Raw genomic sequence first — 22117 nt, 5'->3', positions numbered from 1 at the left:
AATCACTAAAAGAATCAGTATCCTATTATTAGAATTAATCTTTCTCATATTTTGAGACTAACTGAAGGATGATTAATTGACCAAAATGAACACCCTGTGTCTGGAGCTAAAATGACAGAACTGACTAGGACAGGAGGGAATTCTCATTAAACTGAAAATTGCATGTTTTCAGATTTTTTTTTCTTTGACCAAGAACAAATGTGTGTGTGTGTGTGTGTGTGTGTGTGTGTATGTATCTTGGCAAATTTTATGTTTCTGTTGCTTCAGAATGTTTTTTAAAAACCTGATGTGGCTGAAGGCGTAGCTCAGTGGTAGAACTTCCTTAGAAAGCTCAAGGCCCGGGGTTCAAACCCCAGCACTGCCCCCACAAAAAATAGAGTAAGAAGACCATTTGAGAGTTATTATGTGTAGATAAATTAATAACTACTTCATGATTTATGAAATGATTATTTATAATTGTACAGTTTATGGAATCAAAAGCATATGGCAAGAGTTGGGGTTGTGGCTCAGTGGTAGAGCGATGCGAGGCCCTGGGTTCGATCCATAGCATCACATATAAATAAATTAAATAAAGGTAATGTGTCCAACTACAACTAAAAAATAAATATTTAAAAAAAAAAAAGCATATGGCAACATCTGAGAAGGAGGAAAGTGAAATTCCAAGGCCTCATGTCCTAGGTACAGTTTAGGGAATGTTTTGTTCTACACTAGTAAATGTTGTATTTTTAATAGTATAGTTTTAGTAACAGCAGAAAAGAAGGCATTAGGCAACTAATAAGGGCATACTGAAAGTTGTGTTTAAGAACTCTTTTTAAGTGCATTATTTACAGGAGGACCAATAATATATAACTGTTAAATTCATCTAAACTTAAATAAATTCACAGTGGGAATAATAGTATTATGGTCTCAAGTAATCTTGGCATAATTAATGGAAATAACTTTCTTAATGAATCTAAATGTTGCAAAATTAAATGTTTAAAAATTAAAATAATTTCAGTTTATGTTTTACTTATAAAAATATATACATATTTGTATTTTTTTAAAAAACATGGGATTGAACCCAGTGTGCTTTACCACTGAGCCATATCCTTAGCCCCTTTTATTTTTATTTTGAGACAGTTTTGCTAACTTTTCCAGGTTGGCCTTCAATTGCAATCCTCCTGTCTCAGCCTTCCAAATCACTGGGATTATAGGTATACGTACCTTTACAGGCATACATACCCTTACAGGCATACATACCCTGTAATCCCAGCATTTGTAGATATAATTTTAAAATATCAGAAAAGTTTGTAGCTTTTTCATCTTTAAAATTTTGCAAAATATAAACTGAGGCATCTGGCCTGGGGTTTTAGCTCAGTGGCTGAGCGCTTGCCTCACGTGAGTGAGGCACTGGATTCAATCCTCAGCACCACATAAATAAATAAAACAAAAATTAAAAATATATGTATATACACACACTGAGGCATAGACCATGGTAAGGGTGAAAAAAAGTATTCATCTAGCTCTTCCTGAGAATAGTGAAAATGCACAGAATGCTGACTCTGTTGTTGATTCCTATCACGTTTATGATCATAAATATTCTGTCTTAGAGCATTGCCATGAATTTGTTACTTGGAGAAATAATTTGCCCCAGTCTTTAATATTTTTTACTGCCTGTCATTTTGCTTTGCTTTGCTGATAATCCTCCTTTCCATTGATAGTATCATATTTACCCTTACCAAGACCGAGTTGTTTTTTTTTTCCCCCTGTGTTCCTATTTCATGGCTGGACCAGAGCTATGGCTGCACCTTATATAATACACAGAGGTGTGCCATTGAATTCCATTTGAGCTGCTGACTCATCCAGGATGGGCTCCTCCCTTCCTTGTTTTTGCCTTTCCCACCCTGAGAATGAAGTGCCCAAGAATCCCACACACTCCATCTTGCTTTTTCAGAGGTAAATTTAACCAGCTTCCTTTAAACTAAGGACTTCTCACTTTTCTAATTTATTTATTCTCAATTAGGTTAGCTTTCCAGAAAACTTATTGAAGTCACTGTTATCCTAAAAATGGCTTCCCTCATCTTGCTTATTAATACATGATTTCTTTGGAAGAAACGTGATTCTTTAGTATGACAGAAAATGTGCCTGAATCAACAGGATTATGTAACTACCAATGGGCAACTTGCTCCAATAAATTCAAGATACAACTGTCTTTTTTTGTGTGTGGTGTTGGGGATTGAACCCAGGACCTTGTGCCTGCAAGGCAAGCACTCTACCAACTGAGCTATATCCCCAGCCCAGCTGTCTCTTGTGGAGTGATATTTTATGAGTTTGAAATATCCCTTGTATACCTCTGAAAAGTGGTTCTTCCCAAGCTGGTACTTGAAATGAGCTGTTTAAATTAGCCATGCACCTGCTGTCATCTGTATTTCAGTCTGCTCACCCTGTGTCATTGGAATGATTCATACTATTTTCCTTTTGGGTTAAGGAGTTAGCCAGATGAATGGTTTATCACTCATATTTAAGGTTTTTTTCTATGGGAAACCTTTCCTGGATAACTATACCCATTCTGGATGATTGTTTTCCCCCAACATTTGTTTCTGCATATAATTTACATATCATAGAGTACCTTTTTTGTGTGTGTGTGTGGTGCTTGGGATTGAACCCATGGCCTTGAGCATGCAAGGCAAGCACTGTACTAACTGAGCTAAATCCCCATAGAGTGTTTTTAATTGTTTTGGAATTATACCATGAAGGCATGTTACCACCTTTTTTTTTTTTTTTTTTTTTTTTGGTATGCAGGATTGAACTCAGGGACACTCAACCATTGAGCCACATCCCCAGCCCTATTTTGTAATTTATTTAGAGATAGGGTCTCACTGAGTTGCTTAGCACCTCACTTTTTGTTGAGGCAGGCTTTGAACTCCTGTCTCAGCCTCCTGAGCTGCTGGGATTACAGATGTGCACCAACATGCCCAGCAATTTTTTTTGTGGTGCTGGGGATTGAACCCAGGACCTTAGGCAGGCACTGTACCACTAAGCTACTTGCCCAGCCCTTGCTTGCTTGCTTGCTTGCTTGCTTTTTTTTTTAACTTTTTTTTTTTTTTAAGTTGTAGATGGGCACAATATCTTTATTTTTATTGGTGCTGAGGATCAAACCCAGTGCCCCACATAAGCAAGGGAGGCACTCTACCACTGAGCCACAGCCCCAGGCCCCTTGCTTTCTTTTGATTATTGTTGGCATGGTTTATTTTCTATTTGACCAACCATATGTTCCTTTTTTCCTTTTCTTTTCTTGTTTTTTTAGTTTCTACTTAACTTTTTTAACACATTGAATATAAGCATGATAAATTTTAATACCCTAGCTTGCAGATCTTGTCATCTGTTATTATTAAATCAGTTTTGATAGACTGACTTTTTTTTCCTTCCCCTCATGGTTTGAATTTTTCTGCGTCTTTGTATGCTGGCAATTTCTTATTGAATATTAGTTTTTAACTTTTGGAAGGTAGATATATTGATATCCTGTAAATACCAAGTTTTATTCTGGGATATGATTAAGTTCCTTGAAAGTTTGATTCTTTAGAATCTTGCTTTTAAGATTAGGTGGGCCAGACATGGCAGCACATACCTGTAATCACAGTGGTTTGGGAGGCTGAGGCAGGAAGATTGTGAGTTCAAGGTCAGTTTCAGCAACTTAGGGAGGTCCTAGGCAACTCAGAAACACCCTATCTCTAATAAAATATTAAAAAGCTGGAAATGGGCTCAGTGGTTAAGCACGCCTGGGTTCAATCCCCAGTATAAAAAAAAAAAAAAACACAAAGATTTGTTGCTTTGGACTGGAGCAGTGTTTAGCTTAAGGCTAATTATTTCCCCACTACTGAGGCAAGGCCTTTCTGAGTTCCCTACTCAATTGTCCTGTGAATTCTGAGGTTTTCCAGTCTGGCTAGTGGGAACAGAAGCTATTCCTAGCCCTGTGTGAATGCAGGCATTATAACTTCTAATATTTCGGATTTTTTTTTCCCTTGGCTCAAGGTAAATATACTCACATTCATGTGTTAGATCAATGATCTGCTGAGTATTCAAGGCAACTCCCTATACAGCTCCTGGGTTCTTTCTCTGTGCAGCTTTCTTCTCTTTGGTCCTCTATCCTGCAAATGCTAGCTACCTTGGTCTCTCTGGACCTCAGCTTTGTCTCTGCAGCTCGGAGTTTGCCAGGATCTGCCCGAATTCCTGCTCCCTGCTCTACTCTCTGGAAATTTGTTCTAGAGAATTAGCTAAGCAATTGTAAGAGTCACCACCATCACCACCCCCATTCTCGGGGATCATTGTCTTTGTCGCCTGATTGATCAGTGTCTTGAAAGTATTGTTTCATATATTTTATCCATTTAGTGATTGTTTTAGGCATGTAGATAAATACCATCGTGACTGGAAGTAGAAATCTCTAGAATAAAAGACTAGCTATCCTGTTTCCCCAACTGGAGTATTAGCTTCTTTTGTTAGTCAGCTTTCTATCACTGTAACAAAATACCTAAGATAATTAACTTATAAGAAAAGGATTATTTTGGCTTATATTTTTGGATATTCTAGTCTATAATCAACTGACCCAATTGCTTTGGGCCTGTTGTGAGTCAGCACAATCTGATGAGAGTACATGGGCGCGGAGCAAAACTGCTTATATCATGAGTCAGGGAGCAAAGAAGGCAGAAGATCTTAGGGTTCCACAATCCCCTTGGGGGACATGCCTCACCCCTTCGAGACCTAAGGAGCTTTTCTCTCAAGGCCCTACCTCTCAGTGGTTCTACCATCTCCCAGGAGCATCAGCCTGGGGACCAAAACTTTAACACATGATCCTCTGAGAGCCATTCAAGATCCAAACTATAGCACTCCCCCAATAAAAGATTTTTTATTTTTCTTATAATGTCTTTCTAGCTCATTATCTAGTATACACAAAATCACTAAATGTTGCTGAATAAATAAGCACATATTGGTGACCATATCATACTCTCCAGTAGGTATCATGTGTATCATTGGGTCAAAACAAAAGTACCCTTCCAGAAACTACCCCCTCATTCTTTGGTTTGGCTGATTTGAGGATTGTGTGCTTCCTGTCAAAAGATATGTCCCATACCTCTTGGAAACAGTGATGTAGTTGACTTAAATCTTTTCTGGAACAAGGCAACTAACTAAACAGTAAAAATGAGAGCCTTTCAACTCTATAGAAATTAGATAAGAGTCATCTCTTTTTTATATATGTGTGTGTGTGTGTGTGTGTGTGTGTGTGTGTGTGTGTGTGTTTAGCAAGGATGGAAGTCCTGACTAAGATAATTCTTAACATTTGTTGTAGCTGTAACTTTGTGTCAGAGCAAAAGAGATGAGGACTAGTGAAGTAAGGTCCTTGGCAATAAAATTGTTACTGGTTCATAGTATCCCTTACTGATTTTGTGTATACTAGATAATGAGCTAGAAAGACATTATAAGAAAAATAAAAAATCTTTTATTGGGGGAGTGCTATAGTTTGGATCTTGAATGGCTCTCAGAGGATCATGTGTTAAAGTTTTGGTCCCCAGGCTGATGCTCCTGGGAGATGGTAGAACCACTGAGAGGTAGGGCCTTGAGAGAAAANAAATTTTTTTTTTTTTTTTTTTTTTTTTTTATTTTAATGTCAGAGGTGTTTTTGGATAACTGCCATACATTGAAGTTATTGTTATATGAATTTTTATCTCGGTTTCTTCTATTTCCTTAGCTGCCACTTTGTGGTTGCAGAAACATTAGTGAACTAATTTAACATTCTTGGCAACCAACAGTCACAGCCCCTTTTTTATTTGTTTTGTTTCAGTTGGGGGGCGACTGATGTGTTATTTCATAGTTTTCTGGGTGACTTTTTCTGATCTAGTCATTGCTTAATTTTGTATTTTGCTAGAGTGTAAAGAATTATAGGGGCTGGGGATGTAGCTCAGTGGCAGAGCTCTTGCCTACCATGTGTGAGGCAATGGGTTTGATCCTTAGAACCACATATAAATAAACAAATAAAGGCATTCTGTTCATCTATAATTACAAAAAAAAAAATTTTAAAGAATTATAATTTCAATTTTTAAAATTCTAGTTTTGGATTTTTCCATGTTAAATAAGGAAATTAATGGCATTTAGATAGAATGCTATTTACTGAAGGATAGAAATGAGTAGTTATTTTCTCAGACATTATGTGTTTTTTTAAAATACATGGATTAAAAATTATAAGCCAGGGCTTTTTGACCATATTTCAAGAAGAAAAATATAATCAGATCAATCAAAGATAACATAAACCTCCAGATTATAGAGCTGGAGATGTAGTTCAGTGATTGAGTATGTATTTTGCATGTTCAAAGCCCTGGGTTTAATCCGCACTACTCCTTTCCCCCAATTATACAGATTAATGATTGTCAGTCTTAGTAAGAAACAGAATCATCTCTGGAGCTTTTTCAAAATATCTATGCCTAGCCAATCCTTATTCTGAATTTAAGAACCACTGATATAGATACCTGGGACTATATGGTTTTCCTTTATCCATGTGTTGCCAATTTGTTTTGAAAATCTCTGTCTCCTTCCCCCCTTGCTCTTCCTCTCTCTCAGACACACACACGTACAAGAAATTTGGGGGTCTGAGGTTGTAGCTCAGTGGTAGAGCACTTGCTTAGCACGCGTGAGACACTGGATTCGATTCTCAGCTATATCAATATCTATCTATCTATATATTCATCTACAACTAAAAAAAAAAAAAAGAAAAGAAATTTAGGGGCAGTATGGATAGGAATTAATGTGTGTCTGTTATGTTTAGTATAAACCAGTTCCTTTACATAGGTTAAATCATCTTACCAGGACATTGAGATTTCTATAAATAAATAATCATGACTTGGAAAAAAAAACACATCAGAAGCAAGATGATTGTAATAAAGTAGAATACTGATACATTTGTTAAATGGTTTTGGATAAAAGCTGTATCAAATTTGCAGGATTTTTCCTGTTTATTAAATATGGCTAAATGTGTTGTCTTTTTATTATTGATGAGTAGATATTCCTTATATATTCTGAACAAAAGTTCCTTGTATCAGATACATCATTTGAAAAGAGTTTCTCCCATTTGGTAGGTCATCTTTTCACTTTCTTGATGGTATAATTTGGCTCACAAATGTTAATTTTGATGTGGTCCAGTTTATCTTTCTTTTCTTCTGTCACTTGTGCTTTAGCGATCATATATGCAAACCCTTACCTAAAGATATTATCTTGTGTTTTGTTCCTACAGGTTATATAGTTTATATCTTTATAAAGTATAAATAAGTTTGAAATTAATACTTGAGTATGGTGTGAGGTAGTGGGGATCCAACCTGTGTACTACATTTTGAAATTAGCAAATATAAGTCATCCAACTTTGGTCTTTATCAAGATTGGCTATTTCTGGATCCCTTGGATTTCTATATGTATTTTTGGATTAGCTTGTGACATTATATAAAACGGATCTGTTAGTCAGCTTTCTACTTCTATGACAAAATGCCAGAGAAAAACAAAAGAGGAAAGACTGATATTGGCTCAGTTTAAGAGATTTCAGTCCATGGTCACTTGGCTCTCTTGTTTCTAGGCTGATAGTGAGACAGAATATCATGGAAGGAGGGTGTGGCAAAGCAAAGCTGTTCACCTTGTGGCAGCCAAGAAGTAGAGAGAAAAAACAAGGTGCAGGGGACAAAATATAGTTCCCAAGGGCACACCCCCAAGGACCCACTCCCTTTGACTGGCTCCCACCTCATAGTTTCTACCACCTCCCAGTGGACCTATGAATCCATCAATGGATTGGTCCTCTGATGAGGTTAGAGCCCTCATGATCCAGTTGCTTCCCCAGAGCCTTAGCTCAGAGTGTTGCTGCACTGGGGACCAAGACTTTAGTACATGAGCCTTTGGGGGACATTCTAGATCAAAATCAACAATGGGCAACTAGGATTTTGAAAGGGATTGTTTAAGTCTGTAAATCAATATGTAAACACTCTTTAAATTTTGTATTGTTTTGTATAACTAGATTTTGTGTTTGTGCCTTTAAAAAATTGTTGCAGTGTATTAGTATTAAATTAACCATGAAGAAAATACAAAGGGATTAAAATTGTGTTATTTAAAACACAATATTGTAGGGGGCTGGGGATGTGGCTCAAGCGGTAGCGCGCTCGCCTGGCATGCGTGCGGCCCGGGTTCGATCCTCAGCACCACATACAAACAAAGATGTTGTGTCCGCCGATAACTAAAAAATAAAAATATAAAAAAAAACAAAAAAAAAAAACCACAATATTGTAAAGCTAAATATCTCTACAGCAATTTTTTTGAAGTGTAATAGACTGTGGGTTCTTTTATTACACTGAAAATATTAAATTCCTTCTTTAAGGATCTAAATATTTGCTCATAGCATATAGTCCAGAAATACAGTTGCAAATATCTCATGTGCTCAGGACTACTTTGTTTTGCAAATAGTTTTAAAACATTTTGTAGAGGCTTCTCAGAGGATATATTTCCAAATAGGAAAACATGCACCCACCCCATCCCAAACATAAATGCACCATGACACCTTGGAAAGTTTTCCATGTCCTCTAAAGTTCAAGGTGTTGCCCTACCTCATGTATCAGCAATAAAATGTTCCTCCAAGGAATTGTGCAATAATATGGGAAATCGAGTAGATACACAGGAATATTATACAAATTTCAGTTTGTAGTCAACTTATAAACAGCAGAATATGCCACTGCTTCCCAGTAGTGAACAGCCAAACTGGTTTGGTAGGTGAGCCCTATGACATTTTACAGCAAAATTTTTTTACATACAGAGAAATTATCATAAAAAAGGAGTGCCAGAAGAGGTAGCAAACTATGTGAGAGCTTTATAAATAGAGGAAAATTCTCTTATCAAAGAATCCATAGGTCCTTGAGAGTCTTGTTTTTTTTTTTTTTTTTTTTTTGCCCTCTTGCTTTTTACTCTTTGCATTTATTTTATTTATTCTAATTAGTTATAAATGACAGCAGAATGCAGTTCAATTCATATTACACAAATAGAGCACAATTTTTCATGTCTCTGGCTGAAGCTCTATTGCTTTTTATGATGAGATTCATTTTGTTGTTAAAACATTAGCAAAAGCTTGTACATGGGAAAAATTAGACATGTATGAGACATGTATGAGACAGTAAAAACTATGTATTTGTGGTGTACAGCATGATGTGTTGGTATATATACATATTCTAGGAAGACTAAATGCAGCTATTTAGCATAAGTATCACCTCACTTTCCATTTTTTTGTTGTTGTTGTAGTTGGACACAGTACCTTTATTTTTTTATATATTTTTATGTAGTGCTGAGGATCGAACCCAGGGCCTCACATGTGCTAGACAAGCGCTTTACTGCTAAGCCACAACCCCAGCCCCCACTTTTCAATTTTTTATGGTAAATAGCTTGTGTAGTTTTATTTGGTCAGTAAATACCATAATCCATTGGTTCTCAACCTTGGATACTATGCATTGGAGTCCTTCAAGAGCCCCAAGCAGCACACTAGACCAGTTAAACCAGAATCTGACTAGAGTGGCATAGGGTAAGATGGGGTTGCAAAATTTGAATATCAGAATTTCTTTTATATATATATATTTAGTTGTAGATGGACACAATACCTTTATTTTATTTTTATGTGGTGCTAAGGGTCAAACCCAGTGCCTTCCACATGTGAGGTGAACACTTTACCACTGAACTACACCCCCAGCCTGCCGCAGTCTGGCTGGGCACAAAATCACGAGCCACTCAAGCAGGAACAAACTTTATTGAAACTCCCCGCCAATGCCCCGTAGGCTACCGGGGGAAAAAAACCAACCGACCCACGAGGCATTCTCCCGGACCAGCAACAGGAAATCCCTCCTCCGGAATTCCCTCCTACCGCACTTCCCCAACCAATGGGAACTCTCCAGGAGTCCCGTAGCAGGCCGAGGTGGACAGCAGGGGTCTAATATCCATATGAATGCAGATCTTAACATAATCATCTCATCTCAATGGCTTGCTGGCGTCACCTTTCAACCAAAAATGCCATGTATCATACTACTTGGCTATGGCTCTTAGCACCAACCCAGATATCAGAATTTCTTAAAGCTCCCTGGAAAATCCACCGTGCTTCCAACAATGAGAACCACTGCCATAGACAATTGAAAATGCAAGTGAGAGACTGAGCTCAGGAAAATATAATTAATCTGAAGTGGCAATTAAAGTCATGCTCCCTGAACTGTATATTCAGCTTAAAAAAAAAAAAACCTTTATTTTATTTATTTATTTATTATATGGTGCTGAAGATCGAACCAGTGCCTCACATAGGCTAGGCAAGCGTTCTGCCACTGAGCCACAACCCGAGCCCCAGTATGCCACTTTTTTTTAATTAGTTTTTTCTTTTTTTTTTTTCTTTTGGTGCTGGGAATTGAATCAAGAGCCTTGTACATACTGAGCACATGCTCTACCACTGAACTATATACCCCTAGAACCTGTATGCCAAGTGTCTGTCTTTTTTTTTAACTGACAAATAAAAACTATGTATATTTGTGGTGTACAACATGATATTTTGGTATGTATACATACTCTAGGAAGACTAAATGAAGCTATTTAACATAGTATTACTTCACTTTTCAATTTTTTAAATTTTTTTTTTAGTCATAGATGGGCATACTACCTTTTTTTTTTTTTTTTTTTTAATGTGGTGCTGAAGATCAAACCCAGCTCCTCATATGTGCAAGGCCATGAGCCACAACCCCAGCCCTAATTTTCAAATGTTTATGGTAAATAGCTTGTGTAGTTTTATTCAGTCAACAAATTCCATAATCCATTGGTTCTCAACCTTGGATACTATGCACTGAAATCCTTTAATATCAACAGTAAAAACTTCCCTGGAATTATCAGAACATAATGATTTGCTATTTGTCTTTTTCTGTGACCAATAATAAAAGATTATCTAATCACCAGAACTCCAGAATTTGATAGTAAGATCAATTATGTATACTCCCATATAATTTGGCTTTTTTTTATGGTGGGGGGAAATCTACTGCTAAAAAAAATTAAGTCTGTAAGCCACTAGTTTATTGAAAAAAGGACTGACTTGGGAGTTTGGGAACTTCTCGCTGGATGTGGTGGTGCATGGTTGTAATCCCAGCAATTTAGGAAGCAGAGGCAAGAGGATCACAAGTTGAAGGCCAGCCTCAGCAACTTTGCAAGACCTTGTCTCAAAATTAAAATTTTTTTAAAGGACTGGTGATTTAGCTCAGTGATAAAGTGTCCCTGGGTTCAACCCCTAGTATCCTTGCCCCCTCCCCAAAAAAAGGGGGGTTGAGGGAGAGTTTGAGAACTTCTCCTCTTGAGTTAGTTCTGCTGTTACTTTGAACCAACATATTTAAATTATACTTTATAAAGTAAGGTCATTGATCTGGAGGTGATCACCAAATTATTTACCAAACAAGTTGGATTGCTTACTGTGCTCTAGGCAAGGACACAGGATGAACAGAATGTAAACCATGTCCTTGAAAAGTTTGAAGAATTCAGGCACATGTGCAGAATATGTAAATGTAGCCATGGGTAAATGTGCAGGGAATTAAGGAAATAGACGTACTCCACTTGCTTTCAATATTGGGATAAACACTCATTGCCTATTCAGCAATGATTCCTTCAAAGCTACCTTTGAAGCTGAGGCATGAACATGTGACCCATTGCTGGTAGGTAAGACCAGAGAAGACTGAGGAAGTTTTCCTTGTAAAAGTTGACAATTGAGAAAGTACCCTTCTTTCCTTCCTGTCTTATTTCATGGAGACAGACAATTGGCACTATAGAGGCCATCTTGAGACTTTGAAAACTTTAGAACAAAGGATTTCATGCTGGAGCAGCCAAAAAGAAACGTGGAAAGAGCCTGGATTCTTCATTTCAACATTGAGCTGCTAAACCCTAGAACCTTGTTATTGAGATAATAAACATCCTTACTGGTTGAATCCTTGCTGCTTTAAGAGCATTCTGTGGATAAGCAGTGTCAGCATCATCTGGGAGGTTATGGTTAGGAATGCAGAATCTCCCACCCCACTTCAGACCTGCTGTGTCAGAATTTGCACTTTCATCAGTCACCAGGTTACTGCAGTGCACATTAATGCTTGGGAGGCACAAGTTTAAACTACTTTTAATTGAGCATTCTGTTAATATTCACTTAATTCAGCCCTACTAACCCAAACACATTTTGGATTGACCAAGTGCCATTTTTTTTTTTAAGTAAGAAGATACCTAACCCGAAAGACTTGAAGATGTAGAGTTGCAAAAAATCATTATTCTCACTATAACTTAATAGTCACATGTGGGAGATGCCCAGCACAGATAACCTTCTTAGTGTCCATTGATGCTTAGAGGCACAGTGGTCAAGAGTTTCAGAATACCACTCAGAACATATGGGAATTTCTTTGTAAGTAGATATTAAATTTCTAGAGTCATGATTGCTTCTACCATTCCTCAAGTGACTATGGCAATTTGTTGCTTAAGAAGAAGACATTGGGGCTGGGGTTGTGGCTCAGCAGTAGAACGCTCACCTAGCACGTGCGAGGCCCTGGGTTTGATCCTCAGCACCACATAAAAATAAACAAACAAAATAAAGGTATTGTGTCCAACTACAACTGAAAAAAAATAAATTAAAAAAAAAAAGACATTGGATTTTTTTTAAAGTGTTGTGGGTTTTACTTATTTATTTATTGAGTCAGTATTTATAAAGCAACTCATAATTACTCTAAAAAGAGCCAATTTTTATTTCCTCAGGTGGGAAAATTTCTGTTATCTTTTCTTTCTAAGGTATTGTCCTGGAAATTCAATAAATCTGCATCAAAAATTAAACAAAATCACTGGATGTTAATCTTGACTTTTCCTTCAACTTTGGTTGTGTATACTTTTAATAATATTTGTTGGAAGAAAGGTAAAATGGTAATGAGTTAAATAACTATAGTAGTGAAATTAATAAAATGTTTTTATTTTACAGGAAAAATATTTATCCCCAAACAGAAACCTGTACAGACTTTGACAGAGGAAAGTGTATCTGTTGATCCAGAATTAGAAGAAGCTTTGATGAGTGCTTCTGATACAGAATTGTGTGACCTTGCAGGTATCCCTAAAAAAAATTTGTGAATGAGTACCTGGGATGGGGAGAGACCAAAGGATATACCAGTATCCATCCTACAAATGCTTGCTTTGCCTAACAACCTGCTAAAGATGAGTAGCCATATATTTGGCTTTGTATTTCACACAGCAATCTGACATGCAGGTTTCTTTAAATATTCTCAATAGTGAAGTGTTTACACTAAAAGGATTTATTTTATATTTGACACTTCTCCTTTGTTGCCGTACTTGAAAGTTTTGATAAAAATCTTTCATCACCGTTTGCTGGGCTAGAAGCTGTCCTATCTGAAAACTGAAAGAGTCTTCAAGGGTCGATTGCTGCCCCATTTTATCAGAAGACCTAGAGATAGGTCACTGGAAAGCAAGTGGATCAGTCAGTTCTGAATTTTACTTGCCACTTTGCTAACTTTTCTAAAGTGTATATGGAGCACTCCAAACTTTCTTATTATTTTCATCATTGTGAATGTCTTATATAGACGAGTGAAATCTCTGCCATTTTTCTCAACAGAAAAATGTGACACATGGGTAGATCTTAGTACCAAATAACCCCAAGAACTAACATGTTTGAAAGTAGTAATGATGGTTCTTTGGGAAGGACCTTGGAAGAGGAAAGTTGAAGTGTGGTGTCACAGAGCATGCGCTGTATTCCTTGAGGGACTGAGGACTGGTGGATTTGTAGATGTACATTTGTAAGAGTGAAATGGGTCAGGGCATACTGAAACTTCTGCCTTATTTGTACAAAAAAGGCATCAAAAATTAAACTTATTTCCTGAGGGATGCTACTTTATTCTTTGAGAATTTAATAGTATTCTAATCTTAACTAGAATGCAAATGTAATTTAAATAACATGAATTTAACAAATATAAAAATAGCAGAGGGACTGGGGTTGTAGCTCAGTGGTAGAGTGCATGCCTACCATGTGTGAGGCACTGGGTTTGATTCTCAGCATCACATATAAATAAAAGTAAAGGTCCATTGACAACTTAAAAAAATTAAAAAATAGCAGAGATAAGGTGAAACCTGTCTTTTATAGCATTATGTTCCTCGAAGCCTTATTGAGATAAATTGATCAATTTTCTTTTTTAGCCACCAGATGGAGCTAAGCACTGGTTTACCTTAAATATGGTTAGGCTGACTTCAGCTGTGAATCTGAATTTTAAAGTGTGGGCTAATCTTAAATTCAGAAATAGGAAGGAAAATAACAAGGGTATTTGTGAGGATGAGATTGTAGGTGATTTTTAATCACTTTATCTCCTCTTTTACTGTAAAATTTGCATTTAGTTAGTAAAAAAGTGTCTGGAGCATGTTAAAGTTATTGATAACAATTTTTGGTTGCAAGCCAGGTACATTGGTGCAAACCTATAGTTCCACCTACTTGGGAGACTGAGGCACGAGAATCACTTGAACCCAAGAGACTAGCCTGGACAACAGAGCAGGACTCTGTCTCGAGGTGGGAGGGGAGTTTAAAGCAGATGGAAATAAAGCCTAATTCTCTTTTCCTATATTTACAGCTATTCTTGGGATGCATAATTTGATAACAAATACACAATTTTGTGATATAGTGGGAAGTAGTAATGGTGTTGATAAAGGACATTTTTCAAGTGAGTACTTAAAATATTTTGTGAATTCCAATCCTTTACTAAATATATTGTTTTCTTCATGTATTAGTCTTAGTATTTATATACCAAATATTGTATATATGTACTTGAAATAAAATTTCAGTTTGATGATATTGACAAAGAAAGCCATTGAAAATAAAGTAATAAATACTTTTTGCTTAATTTGTTAGCAAATGTACTAGGAACTGCTGTTATCTCAGTAAATAATATTAATAGTAAGCAATATAAAACTTAGTATGCAAGACCCTGGAATCAATTCCCAGAACCTCAAAAAAAAAAAAAAAAAAAAAAAACTAGTTAGACTTAGTTTTTATTGATATGTTATCATTGTTATTGCTGATTTCTAAGAAATTCAAAGCAGTTCAAAGAATCTGTGTTATAAAATCAGATTCAGGAGAAACCACAAAAATATTCAGCCCCTAAGCCTTTCAGTCTGGTTCTAAATATTAAATGGTTTTTTAAAACATTTTTTTAATAAATATTTTTTAAAAATTTAAAAAATACATTGTTAAAGTGTTTTTAAATTCTTAGGCAATACATGATTTGTAGCACGTTTAAATAGTGTATAAGGATAAGAAGTAAAAATATCTCCATCCACAGTCATTGTGCCCACTACTCCTTCACCACCATCCTGTTAACAATTTGATATATAACCTTCTAGACTTTACTGTTTATACAAATCTATATGTGTTATATATAATATAAATTGTTTGGGGGGAGTTGTTTGAATTTTTTTAAAGTGATATATTATAAATATTCCTTGCACCTTACTGTAATAATGCTATTGGCTAATTTTTTTTCGGTGTTTTCTGTGGCCATGTTTTTTGGGCACAGTTTCTGAATGTGGATTATTCTCAATCCTTACAACAGTTCTGTGAAATAAGTATTATTATTGTTGTTGTTGTTATTATCTTTAATTTGCATGTGAGGGAGCTAGGATTTAGAATGAAGACTTAAGGAGCCTCACTGTCACACAAAAATCAGTAGTTTTAACACATGCTGTGGAGTAAATCACTCAGCAATGTACCATGTTTCCTGGTTAGTATATATAAATATACCTCATTCCGACATCTTCACAACATTGTTTTATAATGGTCTATAATATGGCCATCCTCCCCAGTTTAAATTTAACTTTTTCTTTAAGAAATGTTTTAATATACATAAAAGAAAAAAAGAATAATGTATTCATCTCCTAGGTTCAGCTGTATTTTAACATTTTGCCAACCTTGTTTCATCTACCTTCTGCCTCACTTCCAACTTAATCCACTTTTTTTTCTTAAGTATTTTAAAGCCAATCCTGTTCACTTATGTTACTTCATCCGTAAATATTTTCCATATGTGTCTCTTACAAATAAAGAAGTCTTTTTTTTTTTTTGCGGGGGGGTCGGGGGGGAGGGTACCAGGGATTGAACTCAGGGGCACTCTGAGCCACATCCCCAGCCCTATGTTTGTATTTTATTTAGAGACAGGGTCTCACTGAGTTACTTAGCACCTCCCTGTGGCTGAGGCTGGCTTTGATCCTCCAGTCTCAGCCCCAACAAGCCTAGCCAAGTCATTTCTTTTTAACAGCCACATGCCATTGTTAAACTTAAAAATGAATAATTTTTTCATATCTCCAAAATCCATTGCAAGTCCAGATTTTCCATGTTCTTTCAAAAAAGTCATTTCATGCTTGGTCCAAATAAGGGTTACACATTGCATTTGGTTATTTGATTTTCCAGTCTCTCTTAATTTCTTAACAGTTCTCCTCAACTGGCTCTTCCCCCCCACTTTTTCAAGTCATTTATTTCTTGAAGAAACTGGGTTTCATTCAAGTAAAAATGTCTACATCCTCGATTCAGCTGATTGCAACCCCATGATGTTACCTTTCGTGTCTCCTTTGTTTCTATTCAGTCTAGTGGCTTGATCAGATTCAGCTGCAGGGCTTTGTTTTGTTTTTTTTAAGAATGCCTCACAGTTGGTGATTGAATCACATTAAGAAGCTTATCAAGCTAGCTATGGTGGCATATGCATGTAATCCCAGCCACTTGGGAGGCTGAGGCAGGAGGATCACAAGTTCAAAACTAGCCTCAGCAGCCTCAGGAAGGCCCTAAGCAACTTAGTGAAACTCTGTCTCTAAATGAAAAATAAAAAGGGCTGGGGATTGGCTCAGTGGTTAAGCCTCCCTGTGTTCAATCCTTTGTACCAAAAAAGAAAGAAAGAAACAGCAGTAGCAGCTTATCAAGACTGATCCTCATCTTTGGGGAACTTGTTAAGATTGATCAGTAGATTCAGATGTTGGTAATCAGATCATCTGTGTAAAGCTCCTTATTTACCTAATGATTTCAGCATCCCATTGGCCAGATCCCTTGTTTCATTAAGGGGCAGGGCTCTTTAAATAAACATATTTTGTTGAATGGGAAAAGAAATCCTTTGGTTTTATAAAATATAGAACACACTAAATTTTCCATTCAGTGAGAAAGAACTTCCCCATCTCCCTTGATTTGCTATCTTGAAGAAGACTGTCTTGATGAATTTAAATGAGAAAGAGCCTACTCTTCCCTTGGTGTTTGTATTTAATAATATCTTATTTCAACTTTATATGTATATGTCAACACACAAAGGTTCTTTTAGGAATTATGGAGAAGGAACTCTTAAATCTATTCTGTTAAGTATGTGTGTGTGCATGTGTGAAAGAGAGAGACGGGTGTGTGTTACCAAGTAACTGTGTGAATCCATTCTCAATCCATCAACTTGTGCTCTTTTCGTTGTTTACTACAGATGTAGTGAAAGGTGAAAAGATTCTTCCAGCATTTGATGAGCCACCAAATCCAACCAACGTTGAAGAGAGTTTAAAGAGAATTAAAGAAAACGATGCTCATCTTGTTGAAGTTAATTTGAATAACATAAAGGTAAGTGTGTTAAGCAGACCATAAAGTTGTTTTGTATTGCTTTGAATTAGTTGAACCTAGGATAACAGTGGGGTAGTTTTGACATAGTAGTCTGATTCTACTTTAAGGTAAAGTTTTTGCTCATGAGCATGTAGTAATATAGGTTCCTTCAAATTTTGGAAATTAAGGTATTATATAATAGCGTTTTTTACTTACTTTTAAAAGAGTTTATTATATAAAGTGTAAGCCCTAAAAACTCTCGGTAAATCTCTCTGACCTTTAAAGTACTGCCTTCTTTGAAGAACTTCAGTCTTTGGGGTTTTGTTTGTTTTGTGGCACTGGTCATTGAACCCAGGCCCTTTTGCATAGAAGGCAAATGCTCTACCTTTGAGCTATGTCCCCAGCTCTTTTTTTTTTTTTTTAAATTAGTTTCTTTTTGTTGTTTGTTTGTTTTTGGACTGGTGATTGAACTCAGGGGCACTTGACCACTGAGCCACATCCCCAGCCCTATTTTGTATTTTATTTAGAGACAGGGTCTCACTGAATTGCTTAGCACCTTGCTTTTGCTGAGGCTGGCTTTGAACTTGCAGTCCTCCTGCCTCAGCCTCCCGAGCTTCTGGTATTACACGCATGCGCCACCACATCTTGCCAAATTAAATTTTTTTAAGGTGTTGTTTGTATGTGGTAAAATTCTCCCTTTTAGTATACAGTTCTGAGTTTTGACAAATATACACAGTTGTATGACCATTGCCAAAGTAAAGATAAAAAACATGTCTGTTACCCCAGAAGTTCCTCATACCCCTTTGCCCCTTTGTAGTCATTCTCTTCCCCACAACTCACCCCTGACAACCACCAATCTATTTTCTTTCTCCATAATTCTGTATTTTCCAGAATGTCATGTAAAAAGAATCATACAGATTGTAGCCTTTTGAGTCTGGCTTTCTCATTTGGCATAATGTATTTGAGATTTGCCTGTTGTTGCAGGTATCAGGATTTTGTTCCTTTATTGCTGAGTAGCGTTCCATCCTGTGGATATGCTACAGTGTGTTTATCCATATTGGTTGCTTCTAATTGGGGATGATTACATATAAAACTACAGTACAAGTTCTCATGTGAACATATGTTTTTATTTCTCTTGGGTAAATAATCTAGAAATGGGTTTTCTGAGATTTTATTGGTTTTTAAACAATGCAACTCTTCCTTGGAGTAAGGAAAGAAGAAATGAGTTAGGAGGAAAGAAGGTCTTGGAGAAAAGGAGTATCCTTATTGATCACTAATTGTCTGGGTTTTTTTTTTTAAATTCACTCCCTGTATCTCTTTGTTTCTAAGTAAAGATTAATGATCTGAAAACTGCAAGACTATAGGGACTTGGCATCTTGATTGCCCACCAGAAAAATCAGTGCTTTCCATATTTTCCTCCTTTAGGTAGTATAGGGTTAATCTCTCCTAAGTCTGTAAACTAAGCAACTGAGAATTGTATGTCATCTGCCTCAGGAATCATACTCAGTGGAGGCAGACTTCATATCTCTCTTCTTAGAGAAAAGTGGTTCCATTTTGGACAATTAGGGGTTGGTTTCATATACTAAAACAATTAAAAGTAGAATGGTGAGTTTCTTTTAACTGAAGTGCTAGAGAAATAGTGGTATGTTTCTGCAAATGCACCAATATAGAGAATCACATAGATATTGAGGACATTGCTATTTTTCATTTATAAACTTGTTATTATAATTTCTGAGTATCTTTTAAAACAGAAAGTAAGTACAGGTATATTTAATTAATGGACTGAATTTAAAAACTAAAATGAAATATGTTACATGTTATTGTCTTTCAAGAATATCCCAATTCCAACCCTAAAAGACTTTGCAAAGGCTTTGGAAACCAATACACATGTGAAATATTTCAGTCTTGCAGCCACCCGAAGCAATGATCCTGTTGCTGTTGTAAGTACACTACTATTAAGAATATTGAAATAATGCATGCATACCTGGATATGTTACAATAAAGTCAAACTGATTTTTTAAACAAGATTTAGTCCCTTTTTTCAATTGATGTTTAAGCTCACTATTAGGCAATTCATTATTTACTACCTTTTTGTGTTTATTTTTTCCTGCATTTCTTTTTTTTTAAGAGAGAGAATTTTTTTTTTTTTTTTTAGTTTTCAGTAGACACAACATCTTTATTTGTATGTGGTGCTGAGGATCGAACCCAGGGCCCTACACATTCTAGGTGAGCGCACTACAGCTTGAGCCACATCCCTAGCCCTTTCCTGCATTTCTTTCTATGAACTTTTTAAAACATAAATGGGGATTGGGGTATAACTCAGTGGTAGAGTGCTTGCTTGATGTGTGCAAGGCTCTGGCTTTGATCCCCAGCACTGTGAAAACAAAAACATAAATGGAATTATGCAATATATACTATTCTGTAACATGATTTTTCACTCAACATTTATCTTAGAGATCTTTTCATACCAGCACATAAAAACCTAATATATTCTTTTAACATCTGCAGAGGATTTCATATATGGTTCTGTAGTTTTAGACTTTTGTAGTTTTTTATTTTATTTTTTTTTAATGTTTTTGCTTTTTCTCTGTGGAAATGATCATGTGGCTTTTGTTCTTTATTAATATGATACATTAACACTAATGATTTTTGTATGTTAAGTCAGCCTTGCATTCCTGAGATAAATCCCTGGTCATGGTATGAACCTTTTCCTTCACTTTGCTTTGGGAATTTCACTTCCTTCGGTTCTCTTCTAACCTCACTAAGTGATTTCAGCTCCCTACACAAGGTTCCTCCTCATCTCCCCAACCTTTAAACATTGGAATTAGTCCAGGCCTTCATCCTTCTTTTCTCTGTCTGCACCTTCCTAGGTGATCTCATTCCATTTCATCCATGTATGCTAACTATGTATGCTGATGACTCCCAGTGTTACCATCTCCAGTTTGTACCTCTCTCCTGAACTCCTTACATATGCTCACCTTCCTACTCAACAGCTTTACTTGGATATTTAATAGACACCTACATCAAACTCCCAAACCAAACTCCTGACTCACAATCTTTTCTACTTAAATAGCAACTTTGATCTATTTCTCAGGCAAAACAAAGGAATCATCTTTGACATCCCTTTCTGACAGCCTTAAAAACACATTCAGTACCATCTTCAAAATGTTTCTAGAATTCAACCAATTTCTTTTATTTAATTAATTATTTATTTTATTTGGTGCTAGGGATTTAACCTAGGGGCACTTTACCACTGAGCTACATCACTTTTTTTTGTTTTGTTTTTTGGTATTAGGGATTGAATACAGAATCACTCGACCACTGAGCCACATCCCTAGCCCTGTTTTGTATTTTATTAGTGACAGGGTCTCACTGAGTTGCTTAGTGCCTTGCTAAATTGCTGAGGCTAGCTTTGAACCCGTGATCCTCCAGCCTTCACCTCCTGAGCCTCTGGGATTATAGGTGTGAGCCACCGTGCCTAGCCCCAGACTTTTTTGGTTTTTTTAATTTTTATTTATTTTTATTTTTTTATATTTATTTTTTAGTTATAGGATGGACACAATATCTTTTTATTTTATGTGGTGCTGAGGATCAGACCCAGTGCCTCATACATGCTAGGAGAAGCGCTCTACCTCTAAGCCACAACCCTAGCCTCTATTTTTTTTTATTTTTGAAACAGGGTCTTGCTATTGCTTAGGGCCTTGCCAAGTTGCTGAGGCTGGAAGTGGTTGGATTCTAGCCGGCCTGGTGGCACACACCTGCAGTCCCTCCAAAATTGCTGCTATTACAGACATGCACCTCCATGTTTAGCTAGACTCTAACCACTTTTTAACCATTTTCATTAATTACTATGCCCTAATCCAAGCCACCATCTTCTCTCACTGGGACTCCTGCAGGAGCCTCCTAGTGAGCTACCTTCTGTCTTACCCACTGCAAAGTCAGTTTTTTACACAGCATCAGAATTTGATGATTTTACTTGAGTTAGATCATTACATATGTATGTACATATATTATTATGTGTATATGTATCAGATTATTGTGTGTTTATATATAAGGGATTGAACTCAGGGTCAATCCCCGAGACATACACACACACACACACACACACAGAAACACTGAGCAGAATGACTAGCATTGCCTCATATCATGAGAGAAATTTAATGGAAGCAGAGTAAAGACAGTATTCCTTGAGGAATTTAATATTTAGTTAGTTCTTTCTTCTCCATAGTCTTAGCTCTTTCAGTTCTAGTTATCCGTGATCTTTTTTGGTCTTCTGCCTTGGAAATTAATTTAGTCTATAATTTCTTCTCACTTTGGCGTCACAGTGATTCAGCTGCAGCAGGACCCAGCTGCAGTAAGAGAAGATGAAATTATTTCTACACAGAAACTGAGAGAAAGCTTTGGAAACTTAGGAGAAAGAAGCATGAAATAACATATAAATAAACATGAGAATGTAAATAGGAGTAGAAAATTACATGTGACCAA

General features: G+C 36.4%; 1 protein-coding gene and 1 long non-coding RNA gene across 2 annotated transcripts in view; one reads left to right on the top strand and one right to left on the bottom strand.

The window, feature by feature from the left end:
• The window catches only part of Tmod3 (tropomodulin 3), a 73211-nt gene that overhangs the window by 39319 nt on the left and 11775 nt on the right, over positions 1-22117 (top strand). Inside the window, exons 4-7 of the mRNA XM_015480652.2 lie at positions 13007-13129; positions 14655-14744; positions 17523-17653; positions 19465-19572. Coding sequence (XP_015336138.1) covers positions 13007-13129; positions 14655-14744; positions 17523-17653; positions 19465-19572 — 452 coding nt within the window. The remainder of the gene's footprint in view (positions 1-13006; positions 13130-14654; positions 14745-17522; positions 17654-19464; positions 19573-22117) is intronic.
• Positions 94-17653, bottom strand: LOC125613356. Its single transcript, XR_007343897.1, has 3 exons — positions 17496-17653; positions 12074-12080; positions 94-106 (listed from the first exon to the last, which is right to left on the bottom strand). It is a non-coding gene; the product is annotated as an uncharacterized LOC125613356 (long non-coding RNA).

The sequence above is a fragment of the Marmota marmota genome, unplaced genomic scaffold (assembly GCF_001458135.2).
Source record: "Marmota marmota marmota unplaced genomic scaffold, marMar, whole genome shotgun sequence".
Classification (NCBI taxonomy): domain Eukaryota; kingdom Metazoa; phylum Chordata; class Mammalia; order Rodentia; family Sciuridae; genus Marmota; species Marmota marmota.
Note: the sequence above shows the minus strand (reverse complement) of the source record. Positions and strands in the feature narration are given on the sequence as shown.